Source organism: Bubalus kerabau, chromosome 17 (genome assembly GCF_029407905.1).
Source record: "Bubalus kerabau isolate K-KA32 ecotype Philippines breed swamp buffalo chromosome 17, PCC_UOA_SB_1v2, whole genome shotgun sequence".
Lineage (NCBI taxonomy): Eukaryota > Metazoa > Chordata > Mammalia > Artiodactyla > Bovidae > Bubalus > Bubalus kerabau.
Window position 1 is genome coordinate 58320587 of NC_073640.1, and position 18455 is coordinate 58339041.

Sequence of the window (18455 nt, forward strand, 5' to 3'; positions counted from 1 at the left end):
ACAAAGGAGACATGGAGGAGAGAGGACAAGGGAAGAGGCAGAAATGACGAAGAAATGGAGACAAGCAAGAGGAGGTTGGAGAGGGTGGGGGAGGGAAGGAGGAGATGAGGATGAAGCAGAGGGAAGGGGAAAAGGAATCGGCAAAAGAAAGGAAGGGGAGAAAAGAAATGGGAGGGGTTTGATTTGGGATTTCTCTGAGGCCTGGAGTCTTGGATCGCCTTCGCCTACTTGTTGGTCATTCCCGGAAGAGACAGAATTAGAGGGGGGCCCTGGGGGTCTGATGGGATGGGCTGGGGGCTCTCCAGCGGTGGAGGGGAACCGTCTGGACTCTGGCGCTTCAAGATTGGAATAAAACAGTACTATTTTGGTTTTTGTGCTGAGTTCTTGGCTTGGGGGTGGGTGGGAGGCTGAGACCCAGAGGACAGTTGAAAAGGTCCAGTGTTCCTCCTTATTTTTTTTTTTTTTCTCCTATCAACAGGCCCTACAGGGGCTTGATGAAATGTGGGGACCCAAAATGAATCCATCTCCATGGCAGCTCAGGCCCCATCCTTCCTTGCCTGGGCCAGTAGGCCATGGGGACAGCTTGCCAACACCTGTGGATGCTTTCCTCCAATGACTAGTCCATGCCAGTGATTGGTTTAAGATAGGGCGTGTGCCCTGATCCAGGCCAGTGGGTCTGCTTAGGGTAGGAGACTTCTAAAAGTTCTCTCAGTCCTAAGGAGAAGCCCAGAATGCGATGGTTAGGCCTAGAGCTGCTTACAAGCCTCTTAATAAAATGTGAGAATGAAGGATATCATTGATGATGACAGAGCTAAGAGAGGAAGAAAATCGGGGGAATTCCCTGGTAGTCCAGTGGTTAGGACTCTGCATTCTCACTACCGAGGGCCCGGGTTCAATCCCTGGTCAGGGATCTAAAATCCCGTAAACTGTGTGGCCAAAAGGAAAGAAAGAAAAAAAACCCTGTATCTGGAGTCTTCCTACTGGGTAGCTGCCTAAGTAGGATAAAGATAAGTTAATACTTAATGGCAGTTGGAGTTGGGGTTTCTGTTATTGTAGGTGATGTGGGGGACTGAATTCTCCTGCAGGTGATAGAAATCAAGGCAGAAATAGCACAGCACTTCTCAAATTTTACGAATGGATGAATCACCAATCAGTCTAAATGGGGCCCGATATTTTATCATTGTTGTCGTTTAGTCGCTAAGTCGTGTCTGACTCTTTCAACACCCCATGGACTGTAGCCAGCCAGGCTCCTCTGTCTGTTGGATTTCCCAGGCAAGAATACTGGAGTGGGTTGCCATTTCCTTCTCCAGGGGATCTTCCCAACCCAGGGAGGGAACTGGCATCTCCTGCATTGGCAGGCAGAATCTTTACCACTGAGCCACCAGGGAAGCCCCCAAGATTGTATAAGGTTCTCCAATGATGCGGTTGCTGCTGGACTGTGGAGCACACTTTGAGTAGCAACAAAGGAGCTTGATATAAAAGAGGGTCCAGCCAGTCACATCACTGGGAAATCAGAGGCTTTAAGTGCAGCTGAATCCAGGAGCTCAGATAATGTCAGGTTTCTCCTCTGTGCTTCTGCCTTTTGTGTGTGGGTTCTTTCAAAAGAAGGCAATCTCCTTTGGCTGAGAAAGATAGTGACTTGGAGCCCTAATCTCATATCCTCAGATTTTGATTCCCTTTCCATCAGCATCCCTGTATCAAGTCTCAAAGAAGAAACTGATTGGATGTACCAAGTGTATCAGTATCAGTTATCTATGGTTGCGTTAATGCTGTGTAACAACCATGACACTTCAAAGCTATTTAATGATAAGCATTGATTGTTTTTGTCTTTCATTGTCTCTTGTTTATGTGTTACTCAAACTTGAGCAAGCCTCAGGAAATTGATTACCCAGAGACCTTGTTAAGACATAGACATCACCCTGAATTTCTGATTGAGTAGGTCTGAGGAAGGGCCTGAGCATTTACATGTCTAATGATGCTGATGCACCTGGTTTAAAGACCATGCTCGGAGAATCACTGCTCTGATCAGTCAGCCTGGACACCTGCCTATTCTTATAATAGGACGATGGAGCAGACAGAATGTACAGGATCACAAAGATTGAGGAGTTTGGGGGATTTTTATATTTATTATTTATTTGGCTCCACTGAGTCTTCATTGCAGCATGTGGGATCTAGTTCCCTGACCAGGGATTGAACCCAGGTCCCCTGCATTGGGAGCATGGAGTCTTAGCCACTGGACCACCAGTGAGGTTCCAAAAAGGGAGGGTTGTTCAAGAAAGGAGGCAGTAAGAATTCTGAGCAGGCAAACCCCACTGCAGTCCAGTGCACATCAATGTCCCTCTTAACTGTTTTATAGACCTCCCCACTTAACTGTTTTATACTTAGATTTTTGGACGTGGGTTAGGGAGAGTCCTAGGAGGGAAAGAGCTCAGCTGTACTATAAATTGAAGAAGGGCTAGTAGAAGAGGGTCAGGGTATGAGAAAGGCAGAGATGTGGATAGTGACATCAGAACCTTAAATGTACAGGAGGAACAGGAGATGAGTCTTCATTCTGGGAGCAGTGGGAAGCCATTCAGTTTTTCATGGGGGGCGGGGCTCCCTGGTGGTCCAGTTATTAAGAATCTGCTTTGCAATGCAGGGATGTGGGTTCCATCCCTGTTTGGGGGAACTAAGATCCCACATGCTGAGGAGAAGCTAAGCCCACACGCCACAACCACTAAAGCCCAGACAGCACAACTAAAGAGTCGGTGCCCCGCGATGCAGCAAAATAAATTAATTTTTAAAAAAGAGATGGGGTAAAATCTCACAAAAAAATTTTTTTTCACACAAGGGCATGGCTTGATGGGGCACACCTGGTGGTTCAGACAGTAAAGAATCTGCTTGCAATGCAGAAGATCCAGGTTCGATCCCTGGGTTGGGAAGATCCCCTTGGAGAAGGGAATGGCAATCCACTCCAGTATTCTTGCCTGGAGAATTCCATGGATAGAGGAGCCTGGCGGGCTCCTCTGGGGTCGCAAAGAGTCGGACACGACTGAGTGAATGACACACACACACCCATGGCTCGACTGGATGTACAGAAATAAAATTACCCCTGGCAGCTTTCTTGTGACAAATGGATTGGATGTGAATTCAGAGGAAGAAGAGGTTTATGGTCAGCAAAACGGGACAGAGCAGAAGTTTCTTCAGAGAACTGGATCTTGAAGGATGCATTTGACAGGGTAAGAATGGGGAAGTGCATTCTCTGCAGAGGGAACATCGTGTGTAACAGTTTCCCCTCGGGGAAGGCAAGAGAAAACTCTAAAGTTCAGTGACCCTTGGACCTCTACATGCTCTACATGCCCAACACAATCCCTTCAGTCCTCTGCTCAAATGTCACCTTCTTCTAAAAGCCATCCCTAAACTGTCCATTTAAAGAGCCATCCCACCCCCTTTCTCTGCTCTATTTTTCAAAAGGACTATCACTGCCTGAAAAATTGTGCCATACATCTCTACCAGGTCAGCACTGGTCTTGGTTAACATCCCTGCTCCACTCCTTGCCATGTGCCCTTCTGTTGCTTAATCTCTGTTTCTGTAGCTTAATCTCTGTTTGTTACTGATTGGGGACAGCGGTACCTCTCTCACAGGGCTTTGTGAAATAGATGAATTAGAGCGTGTACGGATGTTCTCACATAATCTGCATTCCCTCTTCTCCCAAAGCATTTCAATTACCTATTAATATACCGTTTGCTCTAGCGATTTGCTCTAACGATGTGTTCCTCCTTGTTATTAATAGTCCATCTTTCCCCGTCAAAGTATAAGCTCTATTTTGTTTCCCACTGTATCTCCAGTGCTTAGAACAGTGTTCAGCGCAAAGTGAGCACTGAACAAGAAAGATGAAAGAATAAAAATGGCAGCCTGGCTTGCAGGGCTAGTGCTTCATCATGCCTCATTGTTGCTATGGTGACATTGGAGCCTGCCAGAAGATTCTCATCTTCAGTAACTGTTTTTATCCGGCTCACCCATTGGCCACCGGTGTCTCCGCTGTAGCAGCCAGAAAACTACAACTCCCGGCAAGCTGAGCGCCTCCAGCTCCGACCGCTAAGCGTTGGCGCCTGCGCAGTAGAATCTGCCGGCCGGAGTTTTACTAGAGCGGTGCCGGGCGCAGGGTCGGATGGAAGCCGAAGAATGGGTGAGGTTGGGGGCGGGGGGAAACTTTTGCTCGCTGAGCATTGTGGGGCCCCCTAGTTTCTTCTGGCTCTCTCGGGTCTAAAGGGTCTGGGTCTCAGAACATCTCACCGTGAGGTGGGTGGAGGAGACTGCTCCGGTTTCCATAGTAATGAGCCTGGCTAGGTGCGCGGAGGGTTGCTACGGGGGACTGCGGGTAGAGAGAGATCAGAAACTGGCGTTGCTATGGCAACCCTGGGGCAGACGAAAATGGGGGTGAGATGAAGGGATTTAAGGGTTGTCATGGGAAAAAATAGAATAACAGCCCGAGGAACTAACTGAGATGCTCGGAGGAACGGAGGGTGTGATGGGGAATCGGGTGTGAAATTGGGGACGTTATGAGATACTAGGGGAGTGGGACTGTTTTAGCGAATTCATATGTAAAAAGAACCAGAACGAGAATAGGGTTGTTTGTGCGGTTGTTACAGGATTCTTATAGAGACGAGTGGAGGCTTGTAGGGAGCACTGGAATGTTTGGGGTTGGGGGCGGGGGAGTTACAGGAAGAGTTTGATGTTGAGGTGTAATCAGAAGTTGTATGGGCTTCACTGGTGGCTCAAACGGTGAAGAATCTGCCTGCAATGCAGGAGACCCGGGTTGGATCCCCTTCCCGGGTCGGGAAGATCCCCTGGAGAAGGAAATGACAACCCACTCCAGTATTCTTGCCTGGAGAATTCCATGGACAGAGGAACCTGGCAGGCGACAGTCCATGGGATCACAAGAGTTCGACATGACTGAGCGGCTCACACTGTACAGCTATGTTGTCCAATATCGTAGCAGGTACCCGCATGTGGCTAACTTACAGTGAAATATAATTAAAAATTCAGTTCTTCAGCCACGCTCACTCCATTGCAAATACTGTTTTGGACACTGATAATGTAGAACATTTCCATTATCAAAGAAAGTTCTGTTGGCCGGCGCTGATATACAGGGTGAATTGGGATGTTAAAGGGAACTGGAGTTTCCTGACTCCTAACTGTCCGGACATATCTCTTATCACTTGCCATCCTGCCTCACCTACAGCGGGCTCCATCCCTTTGCAAAAACAGAACCAGCTTAATTCATTGTTTGCCCCTTCCAGTCCCTTTCCTGGATTGCTCATCCAACTCTTTGCCTTTTAGGCCTCCCAGGAGAGGATGCCCTGGACAGCCCTATTTAAAGTAGCCCACCACCCTCTTCCTACCACCAGCAACTATCCTATCTCCCTGTATTATTTCTTACAGAAGCTTTATCAGAATCTAAAAAAGTATATTGTTGCCGTCTCTGGGGTCGCACAGAGTCGGACACGACTGAAGCGACTTAGCAGCAGCAGCATTTATCTTTTAATTGCTCATCTTCCCCACTAGGGGGAGGTCTTGTGCTATTTACCATGAAAAATTCCAGTGCCCAGAAGAGTGCCTGCACAGAGGGGACACTCCATAAATTTTGTTGATTAAACGAATGGAGGCGATTCAGAATTTGAGAGCTGTGGTATTACAGGGGAGATTAGGAGTGTTAGAGTCATAATAGAGTTGGAGGACATAGAAGAGGAACTGATACCAGGAATTCAAGTGTTAAGGAATTGGGACATAAGTGTTACATTAGAAAACGAATGTGTGCTCCAATTGAAAAGTAAAAATAAAAAACTTTTAAAAGAAAATGTATGAACAAAGCAAACAAACTGGGGGTAGTAGAGTAGGACTTGGGATGTTCTGTGGAACTCATTGCTATTTGCAGGATTATTAAATGCCCAGTGCCTCAATCTCCTCATCTGTAAAATGGAAATAATAGTAGTATCCATCTGATAAGTTTGAAGAATAACTAAGGAATAATACATGCAATATGTTTGGAAGACTGCCTGTCATCATCAAAATTATCACTGAAGTTAAAGCAGGAGTTGGTATACACAGGGTCCTGCCCCCTTGCTGCACCCCCAAGCTTGGTCTCATGAACCTGGGAAGAACCCTAGGGTTCCAAAAACATGGTTTGAAACCCAGTCTGCTGAAGAAGGCCATTTGAGGCTGTGGGCCTGTGTTCTTTGTAGTAAAGAAAGGGTAGCAGTAACTCTTCTCTGTGTAGATAGTACAGACCTCTCTTCACAGTTGGCCTTCTTCCCTCATCAAAATCCTGTGCCTGCCCCCATGCCAATATTTAATCAGCCCTCATTGTGCCAGGTGGTTTACCTACAAGATCACCCCAAACACTCAAGGAGGTGGCTATCGTGATGGCTTTCCAGCTGGGGAAATTAAATCATAGAGGTTCAGTGACTTTCCTAAGGACACACAGCAGAGAGGAGGGTAGTTCCCTGCTCAACCTCCACCCCTGCACTTTCAATGACTCTCATTTTAGCAAAGAATGTCTGAATGGAGTCATACACAGCAGGCCACCAATACGGCTGTCACGCATTTGTTGAGGCTCCTTCTATTTGAGCCTCAGTTTCTTCATGTGGAAAATGGGGCTAAGAGTAATGCACCAAGGCTGTTTTGAAAAATGAGAATGCTGTGCTTATATTTAGCGGATGTTAAGCACGTCAGTAATTGGTTATTACTATATATCTGCCCTCCCCGTTTCTTTTTGAGAGACTGAAGCAGTGGTTTGATGTTAAGTGGAGATTAGTGAAGTTACTCGGAGAAGGCAATGGCAAGCCACTCCAGTACTCTTGCCTAGAAAATCCCATGGATGGAGGAGCCTGGTAGGCTGCAGTCCGTGGGGTCGCTACGAGTCGGACGCGACTGAGCGACTTCCCTTTCACGCAATGGAGAAGGAAATGGCAACCCACTCCAGTGTTCTTGACTGGAGAATCCCAGGGACGGCAGAGCCGGGTGGGCTGCCGTCTATGGGGTCGCACAGAGTCGGACACGACTGAAGTGACTTAGCAGCAGTGAAGTTACTGAGGAAGAGAAAAACCCCTTGTTAACCTCCAGATAAAAACCAGCCACTGTACCCGAAATGCACTGCGCATGCGCATTCGGGTGGGGGAGGGGCCGCTGCCTCCATTCCTATTGTGGATGCAGACTCCTGTGAATCCGCAATATATCTGAACCGAAAGGTGAGCCGACGAAGTTTGGGAAGATACGGGTCGAATCTGAAAGGCACTGGGGGAGCCAGAGGTCCGCTCAGTCCTAGTTGAAGGGACTCCCTTTATACTTCGCACCCCTCCCCGCTCGGGTAATGGTCTCGCCCGATTCCCGTTCTCTTCCACCACTCCAGGACATACCAAGTTTCCAGCAGAGGGGTGGGGTAGTAGACAGGGACCATTCAACAGACGAGACCCTTGTCTCCCAGGTCAAGAAAAAATGGGGGGAGGGGGGAAAGGGGGTCCATACGGAGGAGGAGCGGGGAGGCCTTCAGGAGACTGTGTCAAGGGGGCGGGGCCTGGAAGACCTTTGTCAAAAAAAGCAGGCGGGGCCTCTGGGTGGGCGAGTTTATTGGGTGCGAAGGTGGGAGTTGGGGTGGGCGAGTTCATTGTGTGTCAGAATTAGGGGGATGAATGGTTGGGAGAGACCATTGTTTGGAGAAATTTGGGCAATGTTTGGGAGTGATCTCTGCGTGTATGAATGGGGAGGGTCAGGGTGAATGGATGTGCAGGTAACAGGTTTGAATTATGCTTTGAGGCAGGAGTTGAATTCTGACAGAGAACAGAGGCTCCGAGATGTGGGTGAACAACAGGTGCAAACGCCCCATTGACGGAAGAGTCAAGGACTTACTTGCAGAAGGAGGGTCTGCCAGTTGGAATGTAAGGTCCGCGGGCAAACATATCGAGAGTGATGCTGGAGAGGATGCGGGGGACATATCAGAGGGGCCTGGACGGCCAGGCTGAGGGGCCTGACGCCGTCCCACGGTACTGCGGAGCCATGGGCGGGTTGGGAGCCGGAGACAGGCAAGATCAGCTCTGGGTGTAGAAAGACCTGCCTGGGGCCGTGTGCGAGATGGACTGGAGAGGAGAGACTGGAGGCAGGGAGGCCCGGGAGCTAGGCTGGGCGAGGACACCGGTTTCAGGGCTGTGGCGAGGGAGAGTACAGTGTGTAGCTGGTGGCGGAGGCCATGGGAATGTCTGCCATTGTTCCGAGGAGGGTCTTGGAGAGAAAAGGCCTTCCTTGCCAACCCCCCCCTTCCCCCCCCAACCCCCGCCCAGGGCAGATGAGAACTCTGAGGAGTTCTCCCTTTCAACACCAGCGGCGTGGAGAAAACCCTGCCTGTCACCTCCCTTCTTTCTTCCTCAGCCCCCTTTGCCTCCTCACCACTAGGAGTTGACCTGTAGCAGCCCTGCCTCACCCTCCCTTCAGCATCCAGAGCCCAAGAGCTGATCAGGGACAGACTCCACTTCATGAAGCCGGGAGATGGAGAAGTGGATCCCGGAGAACCCCCAGACTGTCTGGGGTTTGATCCATCTCACCTGATGACACACCCTGAGGATGCTGAGGACACAGAAGAAGAGGTGAGACCCCACCCCCCACCCCCCCACCCCAGGGGCTGGGTCTCAGTCTGCATAGAGGTTCAAGCAGCTATGAGTTTGATCCCCAGGTCTATCACCTCCGGGCTTGATGAGAAGGAAAAGTCTCGGGGAGAAGTGACATTTGACCAAAGACCCGATCAAGGTGAGGGAGGGGAAAAGGATTCCAGGCACCAACTCCCTTGAGGAGGCTTTGGGTGTGGCCAGAGCCTGGTGGGCCTAGGGGAGACAGCGAGAGATGAGGTCAAAGGGGGAACGCAGGCGGGTAGTGCAGGGCCTCCTGGGTCTTGGTGAGGACTCGGGTTCTTCAGGGCACTGAGCGGAGAACCAACGTGAGCTCACGTAGGTGTTAACAGGCGCCCTCTGGCGGCCGCGTGGGGAACAGACCTGGGGATTGGGGTTTGAGGCAGGGAACCGAGAGAGCAGACAATTGCAGTAACCCGGGCAAGAGATGGGGCTTCCCAGGTGGCACCAGCGGTAAAGAACCCGCCTGTAAGTGCAGAAGACATAAGAGACGCGAGTTCGATCCCTGGGTTGGGAAGATCCCTTGGAGGATGGCACGGCAACCCACTCCAGTATTCTTGCCAGGAGAATCCCATGGACAGAGAAGCCTGGCGGGCTACGGTCCATAGGGTCACAAAGAGTCGGACACGACTGAGCACGCTGCACGGGCAAGAGATGATTGGGCTCATAAGAGGGTGCTGTCTGTGGAGGTGATGAGATGTGGTCCTATTCTGGATGTATTTTCAAATTGGCGCCAACAGGCTTAATAAGGGATTAGATGAAGGTGTGTGAGAAAGAGGTAGCAGGTTTTTGCCCCGAGCATTTGGAAGGGAAGAAGCTGCCTTTTCCTCAGATGAAGGCATCAGAAGGGCCAGGCGTGGAGTGAAGGGACAGGACTTCAATCATAACCCATTTGATCCACATCGCCGCCGCTCCAGGAGGGAGGTCCCGTTATCTGCCCATTTTGCAGATCAGACAGTTGCAGTTTCAAGCCACGGTCATGCCTAGGCAGCTGTGGAATCGGGGGAGAGGGGGCGGATAACCCTAGGACTGTGCCCTCTCTCCACCTCTCCCAGGCGCCCGGAGGAGCCGAGGCGGAGTCGGGCACCCTGGTGCAGCTCATTGACGAGCACGGGGCGTACTCGACCGCGCGCCTGGTGCCCGACGGTTCCGTGGAGGAGCGCTCCGAGAAGAGGGGGCCAGGCTTGCTCCGCGCCGGCTCTGAGGGCTGGGAGGGACTGGCGCGGCCCAGGCGATTCAGCTGCGCCGCCTGCGGGAAGGCCTTCAAGCGCGCGTGGGAGCTGCTGAGCCACGAGGTGGTGCACACAGCCGCGCGGCCCTTCCGCTGTGGCCTGTGCGCGGCCGCCTTTAAACGCCACTCGGACTGCAAGAGTCACCGGCTGGTGCACAGCGACGAGCGGCCGCACGGCTGCGACGCCTGCGGCAAGCGCTTCAAGCGAGCCAGCAACCTACAGGTGCGGTCCGCGGGGCGGGGCCAAAGGAGGCGGGGCCTGCAGAAAAGGGGTAGGGCTGAACGGGGATGGGTGGGGTGTCCAGAGATGGGCGGGGCCTGTAGAAAGGGGCGGGGCGGGGCGTTGAACCAGATGTTGTTCAGCTGCTCAGTCGCGTCTGACTCTGCGACTCCATGGAGTGCAGCACGCCAGGCTTCCCCGTCCTTCACTATCTTCTGGAGTTTGCTCAAACTTACGTCCATTGAGTCCAGGGACCCTGAAATTCTTTGCCCAAGGAGCCCTAAGGCTGCTTCCAGGGCTGTCTCCAGATCCACCATCCCCAGGTGCACTTTGCCCCCCTCTAGCAGGCATAACCCTCTAGCCTGGAAGGGAGGCAGGGAGGCTTGGGCATCTGGGCAGGGCTGTCCATCTGTGGGTGCAATATCCCCTGAGGCCTGAGAAGCCCCTGCCAGCTGACCTGGGCCACCAAGTTCTAGTGTGCAATTCTGAGGATTCTAAAAATTGTGAATTCGAACCTAGGCTTCTAGATCATGGTGAAGGTCTGTTTGTTAAGGAGAAGGAAGAACTTATTTTATTTGATAGTTTGATTTGTAGTTTTAAAAAATGCTTAAACAATTGGTATGTGTACCTTCATGGGCTTCCCTGATGGCTCAGTGGTAAAGAATTCACCTGCCAAACAGGAGGCGGGAGTTCAATTGGGTTGGGAAGAAAGAGCCCCTGGAGAAGGGAATGGCAACCCACTCCAGTATGCTTGCCTGGGAAATCCCATGGACAGAGGAGCGTGCGGGCTACAGTCCATGGGGTCGCCAAAGAGTCGGGCGTGAATCAGCAACTAAACCACAACAAATGTATACTTTAACCTAGTCTCTTTCCCGGAGACCTACGAGGACTAGGGGTGAATCTGTCTGGAGAGGAGTGTCGTGCAGAGATGCGTGTCCTCACTCCCTATGCTTTCCCTGTCCCTAGGAGCACCGCCGCATCCACACGGGCGAGCGTCCCTTCCCCTGCCAGTCCTGCCCGAAGCGCTTCAAGACCCCCTACGAGCTGCATCGCCACGAGCCGCTGCACGCTCCCTCGCGGCCCTTCCCCTGCCCGGACTGCGGCAAGGCCTTCGCGGCAGGGCCGGCCCTGCTTCTCCACCGGCGGCAGCACTGCGTGGACAAGCCGCACGCGTGCGGGGTGTGCGGCAAGCGCTTCACCCACAGTCACAGCCTGCGGGTGCACGAGCGCGTGCACACGGGCGATCGGCCCTTCGTGTGCCCGCTGTGCGCCAAGGCCTTCAAGCAGTCCAACGCGCTGGCCTCTCACCGCCGCGTGCATTCGGGGGAGCGGCCCTACCGGTGCACCACGTGCGGCAAGGCTTTCAAGCAATCATCCTACCTTGCCATCCACCGGCGCACGCACACAGGCGAGCGGCCCTACGCCTGCGACGCCTGCGGCAAAGCCTTCTCCAGGCCCTCGCTGCTCCTGCAGCATCGCCGGGTGCACAGCCCCGTGCGCCCCTACGCCTGTCGCTTCTGCCCCAGGCACTTCAAGGACCTGAACTACCGCGCAGTCCACGAGAGGCTGCACACGGGAGACACGCCCTACAAGTGTGGTCTCTGTGGCAAGGGCTTTGCGCATCCCAGCAACCTGCTGCAGCATCACAGCGTGCATCTGGATGGGTGAGGGTGGGGTGTGGGGCCGCGAGGAGGCCAACGAGGGCTCCAGAGCTGGAATGGGAGGGAACCCGGTCCAGTGGACGCCGGGTTTCGGACAGCGCCGTCCAATAGCATCTCTGCAGAAACACTGTGCATCTAGGTGGTCCAGTATCTTAGCGACCAGGCCCCTGTGGTTCCTTTGAGCGTTTGAAACCTGGTTAGTGCCCCTGTGGATGTGATTTTTTTTGGAGGGGTGTAACTTTTTAGTTTGCAGTCCTTTAGACTCACAAGAAGTTGCAAAGATTAGCACAGAGCTTTCCCATGTACCCTTCACCCAGCTCCCTGCCATAGATACCATCTTAGCCTTCCTGGCACCATGTGCCTTCGTGCATGCTCAGTCCTGTCCGATTCTTTGTGACCCCCTGGACTGTAGCCCGCCAGGCTCCTTTGTCCATAGGGTTTCCCAGGCAAGAATACTGAGTGGGTTTCCATTTTCTTCTCCAGGGGATCTCCCCGACCCAGAGATTGAACCTGCGTCTCCTGCACTGGCAGGCAGGGTTTTTGTTTTTTGTTTTTACCACTGAGCCACCAGGGAAGCCCCAGCATACTCCCAATAACCAGGAAATTGATTCTCATAAGATTCTGTTAACTCAGGTACAGATCTTATTCAGAGTTCACCAGAACAAAAGTGACTATTTAAGCTCACTGAATTTAAATCAATTTCCATTTAAATAGCCACCCATGTCTAGTTGCTGCCATCCTGGACAGTGCAAGTCTAAGGCCGGAAGGCATGAGGGGTGCCGGGCAGTGGCTGTGACATTTGAAGAATTGTTGTACATGCCCATGTGAGCCACTTAATATTCTTGAGAAGGACTTTGCAGAGGACCTTTAACAGAGCTTTTTTTTTTTTTCCCCTTTCAAAGCCAAGAGGAAAGTTTATAAATCTCATTCCAGGGAAGAAAGTACACACATTGAAACCCAACACACTGGTATTATGTGGTGTAAATGTGCATGGTAATAACTTTGACCAAATCACAGCTGCTCCCAGGTGTATCCTGTTAGGTGGCCCTTTGGCTGTTTCGGCTTTCCTTATAACTAAAACATCAATGTGGTAATGAAGTCATGTGGTCATCTTGTGTCTTCCCATGCATAAAAAAGCACTGAATTCCTTCACTTGGAATATCTGGTTTTCCTTAATTAATAATAATCATTTGATGTTCTGACTACCTGCCCTTTGTTGCAAAACCTCTGTCTGACCTGGGTCATCCCCTTGCCTCCTCAGAGCAGTTCTCTCAGGGTCATTTGAGATGCTGCCTCCCAGGCTTGAAGTCCTAAGAATTCCCACCAAATAAAACATAAATGTCAACTTTTAGGTGGTGACTATTTTTTTTTTAAGTCGACAATGCAATTGTCTGTATAGTACTGTGCCGTAATAGATCTATAATACTTTTCACACAAATAATACATAGAAACCAGACACTAAAAATACAGAAAACATTTTTAATCTTAGAGAACCTCGAAAAGTACAGTAGTGGAGTACAGCAGCTGGCATACAGGGGCTGGCACCGAGTGAACAAGACAGAAGAATCACTAACGGGAGGAGAGAGACATGGTGGGGAATGGCAGAGCCGAAGGGTCGTCAGCAATAGGAGACAGAGGGCAAGCCACAAATTCACCCACTCCTGACGTTGATGGCACAGATTCTGGTTCCTTGCTGGATTCCATTTTATCTACTCCCGTGAAGAAACGATCCAGTGATGTCTGGTTCGTAGCTCTTTTTTTTTTTTTTTTTTTTTTCTCCTCATAGATGACATGGTAGTACTGGATTGCATTCTGAACAGCTGCCGCAACCTCCCTGTACCATTCTCCATTCAGGTCCCGTGCTTCAAAACATGAACAGTGCCTCCTGGAATGAAGAAAATCCCCTTGCCCTTTCCTGCATCGTGAATCTCTTCGGTTCTTCAGTGAGTTCTTCTTCCTCTTGTCTCTCGTTGTCCTTTCTCTGGGCTTCTGATTCCATCAGATCTTCATCAGTTTCATTAGTAAGCTCCTCGTTGCACACCAGAGAGTTCAATGAAGTCATCCTCTTGTAGATCTGGCTTGAAATAAAGGTACGGTACCACAGAACTCTACGTAGTACTGTCCAGTAAAGGACGCAAAACACAACCACTTACAGAGAATGTGTGGAGGAGACAATGTACTCCAGCTATGTGAACTAACTTATGTGATTGGACATGATTGCAAACAACATCCACATCTTGGAGAGTTCACAGCCTGCAGATTTCGTATGTAGGGGACTTACTGAATTCCCAGAGTTAGTTGAGTGAGTTAGTAGCCACATTTTCAATAGAGCAAAATCAAGCAGATAAAGTTAGTTTTAATCACATTGTATAACACATTTTGACTCAAAATATTGTAAACAAGTAGTATGGAAATTATTAATTTCATATTGATGTGCTCTTTTTCATTATAAGACTTCCAATCTGTATGTATTTTTTAATGGAAAACTTGTCTGAATTCATATCAGCCCCATTTCAGAGTTCAAGAGCCACACAGCATTTTTTTTTTCCTTCTGTAAATTATAGAGACTCTTTGGTTGTCACAGGAAGTTGTGGATATGAGACCATCTATTGAATATCTTTCAAGAAAAGATGATTCTCAGCTTGGAGAGGGAAGAAGTCAATTTGGAAGTAATCTTACTGTTTTTCAGCAGCACAAAAGGGCAGATGGTTGGGTAGCAGGATGAAAATATCCCAGTAATTCTCTTCAGTCTTGAATCTTTCTCAGGTTTATGAAACAAATAGAAGACAATGAAGTTGTTTGAGCAATGGAAGAAAACAAAGCAACTTACCAGCAAAAGAATAGTGTGGGTGGCTTTGATTTCAGGAGATGACTGGGGAGAGAGGCTGGGGCTGTGAATGTGCTGGGCCCTTTGGCGGTGTTTGTAGAGGAGATTCACGGTGTAGAGACTGGACCACATCATGAGGATCACAAAGAGGAGATCTCGAATTATTACGACACTTCCAAATGCAACCGAATGATTCTGTCTCAACTGATTCGTTTGGCAGTGTAGTGTCGAATACTCCAAACCAACAATCGTGACATTGTGATTGGCTTCTACAGTTTCAATGATGTAGCTATAGATGAGCATGTTGGTGATCCAGAAGAAAAGGAAAGAGGAGTAAATGCACGTAGAGAGTTTAGATCTAAGCCACGCCCACCTCGAATGAACAGGACTGATAGTGATGGCTTGGTACCCACTCAGGAGAGCAGTGGTACAGATGGAAAGACCCCGGGTAACTCTATATATGTACAAAGTGGCCTTACAGCCAACATCATCCAGAAAATGTTTTACTCCGAAGGATGACACAATGTCTGGTATCAACTTGAACAAGATGGTCAAAGCATTGACCGCGGTCAGATGTATACAGGTCAAATCTATGGGTTTTTTCAGGTGATTTTTATCTAAGAAGATACACACACAAAGCATGAAAAGCAATGAGTTCCCCATGAACCCAATACTAATTTGAAATATGAAGAAAAGTCCCCAGATCACTTCACTTGGAAACATTATGAGACTGATGTTTTATACACTATAATGGGGTCAACCAGGTTTAAAATAAAATCAATTATATTGTGAAGTTATACATAATGGAGGCTGTGAAAGGGTATAAGGATTGACAGTTCAGTGTCAAGGTAAGGGGTAGGAATGTTTAACTCTTCTGTATTTCAGGCCAAGACGTGCCACTTCCAGACCCTCAATTCCAGGAATTCTTGAGAATCTCTGATATAGCATTAGGTTTCTAAAAAAGGGAGAATTCACAAATAATATTAGAATTAAAAAATGTTGCTAGGACGGAGAAGTTGACAAATATTAGAAAAATAACATGATACTACAATCATCGAGCCAACTCACTGGAAAAGACCCTGATGCTGAGAGAGATTGAAAGCCAAAGGAGAAGAGGGTGACAGAGGAAGAGATGGTTGGAAGGCATCACGGACTCAGTGGACATGAGTTTGAGCAAGCTCTGGGAGATGGTGAAGGACAGGGGAGCCTGGCGTGCTGCAGTCCAGGAGGTCTCAAAGAGTCCAACGTGACTTAGCAACGGAACAACAACGACACCATTATCTATGCCAGTAAATTTGGAAATTTAGGAGACTGGGGGACAAAACTCCAGAAGACTTTAACTTACCCCCCCAAATATATTGACATAATAGAAAGACATAAGTATATAAAGTTCCTCATGATAACACTGAGCAGTAGGAAAAATTCATCCAGAAGATATACCAAAGAATGTTTCGATGTTGAAGTGTGCCAAACACAGCAGATATAAATAACATCTATGAACCACTGCTAATGGGAGAATAACAGAATATTCCATCAATCATATTATGGGCTTAACATAACTTTGGAAGCAAAAAAATAACAAAGTATGAAAAAGACAATGCCAACTCTATTACATAAGCAAAAACTTTAAAAAAAAGTTACAGAATAACTGTAAAATTATGTTTACAGTGCATTAAAACATCAAGCACTTAATCAAAGGTTTAGCTGAACATAAAGATAAGCTGAACAGTTGAAACTTCATCTGCATGATTACCCAAACTAGTAGGCTAAAAGAACAAAAGTAGATGATCATTTTAATATATGCAGAAGATCATATGATAAAATTTAAGATATTCAACATACATTTATGATAGAAATATTTAGGTATTAACAATGGAAAGGAATAATCTTACCCTGACAAAAGCATCAACAATGACAAGGCTCCTAATTCAGGCTACATATGAAAAGCTTTACATTTGAGATTGGCACTAAGTAAAAATATTTTCTCTCACTCCTTCTATTCCTCATTTTTTCAGATTTCATGGCCTTTGCTGTAAAGAAAGAAAGTGAAGAAGGAAGACTTTTTGTCATTGACAATATATAAATTTAAAGAAGGAAACCAATATTATTGGTTATTATTGAATTATTGGACTATTTAAGAGTGATGTTCAGGATTACTGAAAGCAAAGCCAGGAAAAAAATTTTTTTTGGATTTCTATGTGCCAACATAAAAATAGTTTTTAAGTGCAATTTAAAGTCTTATTAATATAGCATAAAATCTGTTAAATCTAGGAGTTGATGTGCAATTACAAATATGGAAAACCTCTAAGAGAAAACAATGGTGTATATCTGTCTACATGTGATTAAAGCATTTTAATTGAAAATGATGTAAAATAATTTGAGATAAATGGCATTATCCATAAAAATACAATAACAAAAGGTATTATCTATTAAAAATAAAATAGAAAAACAAAGGTGAGACATACTAATGGCTGGAAAAGGAATGAAGTGAAACTAAGAGGCAAATTTTATCACATGTAAATTTATAGCAACTAAATGTAGAGAAAGGGCTTCCCCCCTGGTTCAGTAAAGAACCTGTCTGCAAATGCAGGAGACACAGGAGATGTGGGTTCGATCCCTGGGTTTGGGAAGATCTCCTGGAGGAATGAAATGGCAACCCACTCCAGTATTCTTGCCTGGAGAATTCCAGGGACAGAGGAGTCTGGCGTGCTACAGTCCATGGGGTCTCACAGAGTTGGACACGACTGAGTGATGAAGCACAACCCAAATGTAGAGAACAGAGACAAAAGAAAACATAAATAAAGGGTGATATTAGCTGATACATGGACCATATGGAATTTTCAAATAGCTGCTAATAATACACTGAAAGTCAAAATACAATAAAGAAAATGTGAAACGGTTTTAAATGGAAACAAAAAGAGGGACAGTGAAACAGTATTGGAGAGCGATAAGTGATACTAATGAGTAAAAGAAATCAAAGAAAGAAGAAAGCAGAGCAATAGAAAAGAGAATGGGGACAATATTAGAAGAAAGAAGATAAAATACGCTTCTATTGAACAGAAAATTAACTGAAGGTTAAGTCTGAAAAAAAATGGCAGACTCCATAAGGAAGTTTTGAATGGGGAAAGGGAATACTGAAAAGGTCTCCATACCACTGTCCCTTTCTTGAGGTTGAGAGTCTCAGATCCTTAAGGAAAGCAGCCAGGTTCCCCAAGAAGGCAGAAGCATCTTGGACAGGCTGGGTCTGACCCACAAAGAGTGTATATGGGAGACCAGGTAGCAGGGCTTCTCCTCCCAGCGGACCCCCTTATTACCTGCTGTCTCCAGCACCTTGTTTGCTGGGGTCATCCTGACGCACCCAGAGGGGAGCAAATTGCTCTCCCAGATGCAAAGTGATTCACCTGGTAAACTTACTAGATTTATTGATGAGGAGGCAAAGGCACCATCTGGGGATGTACATTTTCCCAGTAGATCTACATCATGAACTTCAGAATCGAGAGACGTGATCAAAGTCAGTTTTCACTTCGCTGATGGAAATTCCCCCAAGACTTGTTAAACTCTGACTTCAGAGCAGCTCCTCAGAAATCACGGTTTACTTTCCCTCTTTAGCCTTTTATGCCTCCTGCTTTTTTTTTTAATTAATTAATTAATTTTAATTGGAGGCTAATTACTTTACAATATTGTAGTGGTTTTGCCATACATTGACATGAATCAGCCATGGGTGTACATGTGTTCCCCATCCTGAAACCCCCTTCCCACCTCCCTCCCCGTCCCATCCTTCTGGGTCATCCCAGTGCACCAGCCCTGAGCACCCTGCCTCAAGCATCGAACCTGGACTGGCAATCTGTTTCACATATGA

General features: G+C 48.0%; 2 protein-coding genes and 1 non-coding gene across 6 annotated transcripts; 2 read left to right on the forward strand and 1 right to left on the reverse strand.

Moving 5' to 3' along the window:
- The first annotated feature begins 838 nt into the window (after positions 1–838).
- TRNAE-CUC (transfer RNA glutamic acid (anticodon CUC)) lies at positions 839–911 on the forward strand. Its single transcript has one exon. It is a non-coding gene; the product is annotated as a tRNA-Glu (tRNA).
- Positions 912–4093: 3182 nt separating this feature from the next.
- LOC129630795 (zinc finger protein 501-like) lies at positions 4094–13114 on the forward strand. Of its 4 annotated transcripts, none has more exons than XM_055551280.1 (5): positions 4096–4168; positions 7799–7916; positions 8404–8618; positions 9713–10111; positions 11075–13114. In XM_055551280.1, exons 3-5 carry the CDS (start codon positions 8508–8510, stop codon positions 11774–11776), a joined length of 1212 nt encoding a protein of 403 aa, XP_055407255.1. In that variant the 5' UTR covers positions 4096–4168; positions 7799–7916; positions 8404–8507; the 3' UTR covers positions 11777–13114. The 4 variants fall into 4 exon arrangements, with proteins under 4 accessions (XP_055407256.1, XP_055407255.1, XP_055407257.1 ...); XM_055551282.1 differs by having other exon boundaries at positions 8428–8618; XM_055551281.1 differs by lacking the exon at positions 7799–7916 and having other exon boundaries at positions 4094–4168.
- Positions 13115–14389: 1275 nt separating this feature from the next.
- Positions 14390–15319, reverse strand: LOC129630799 (vomeronasal type-1 receptor 2-like). Its single transcript, XM_055551287.1, has one exon. The coding sequence runs from the start codon at positions 15317–15319 to the stop codon at positions 14390–14392; it is 930 nt and encodes a 309-aa protein (XP_055407262.1).
- Between the last annotated feature and the right edge of the window lie 3136 nt (positions 15320–18455).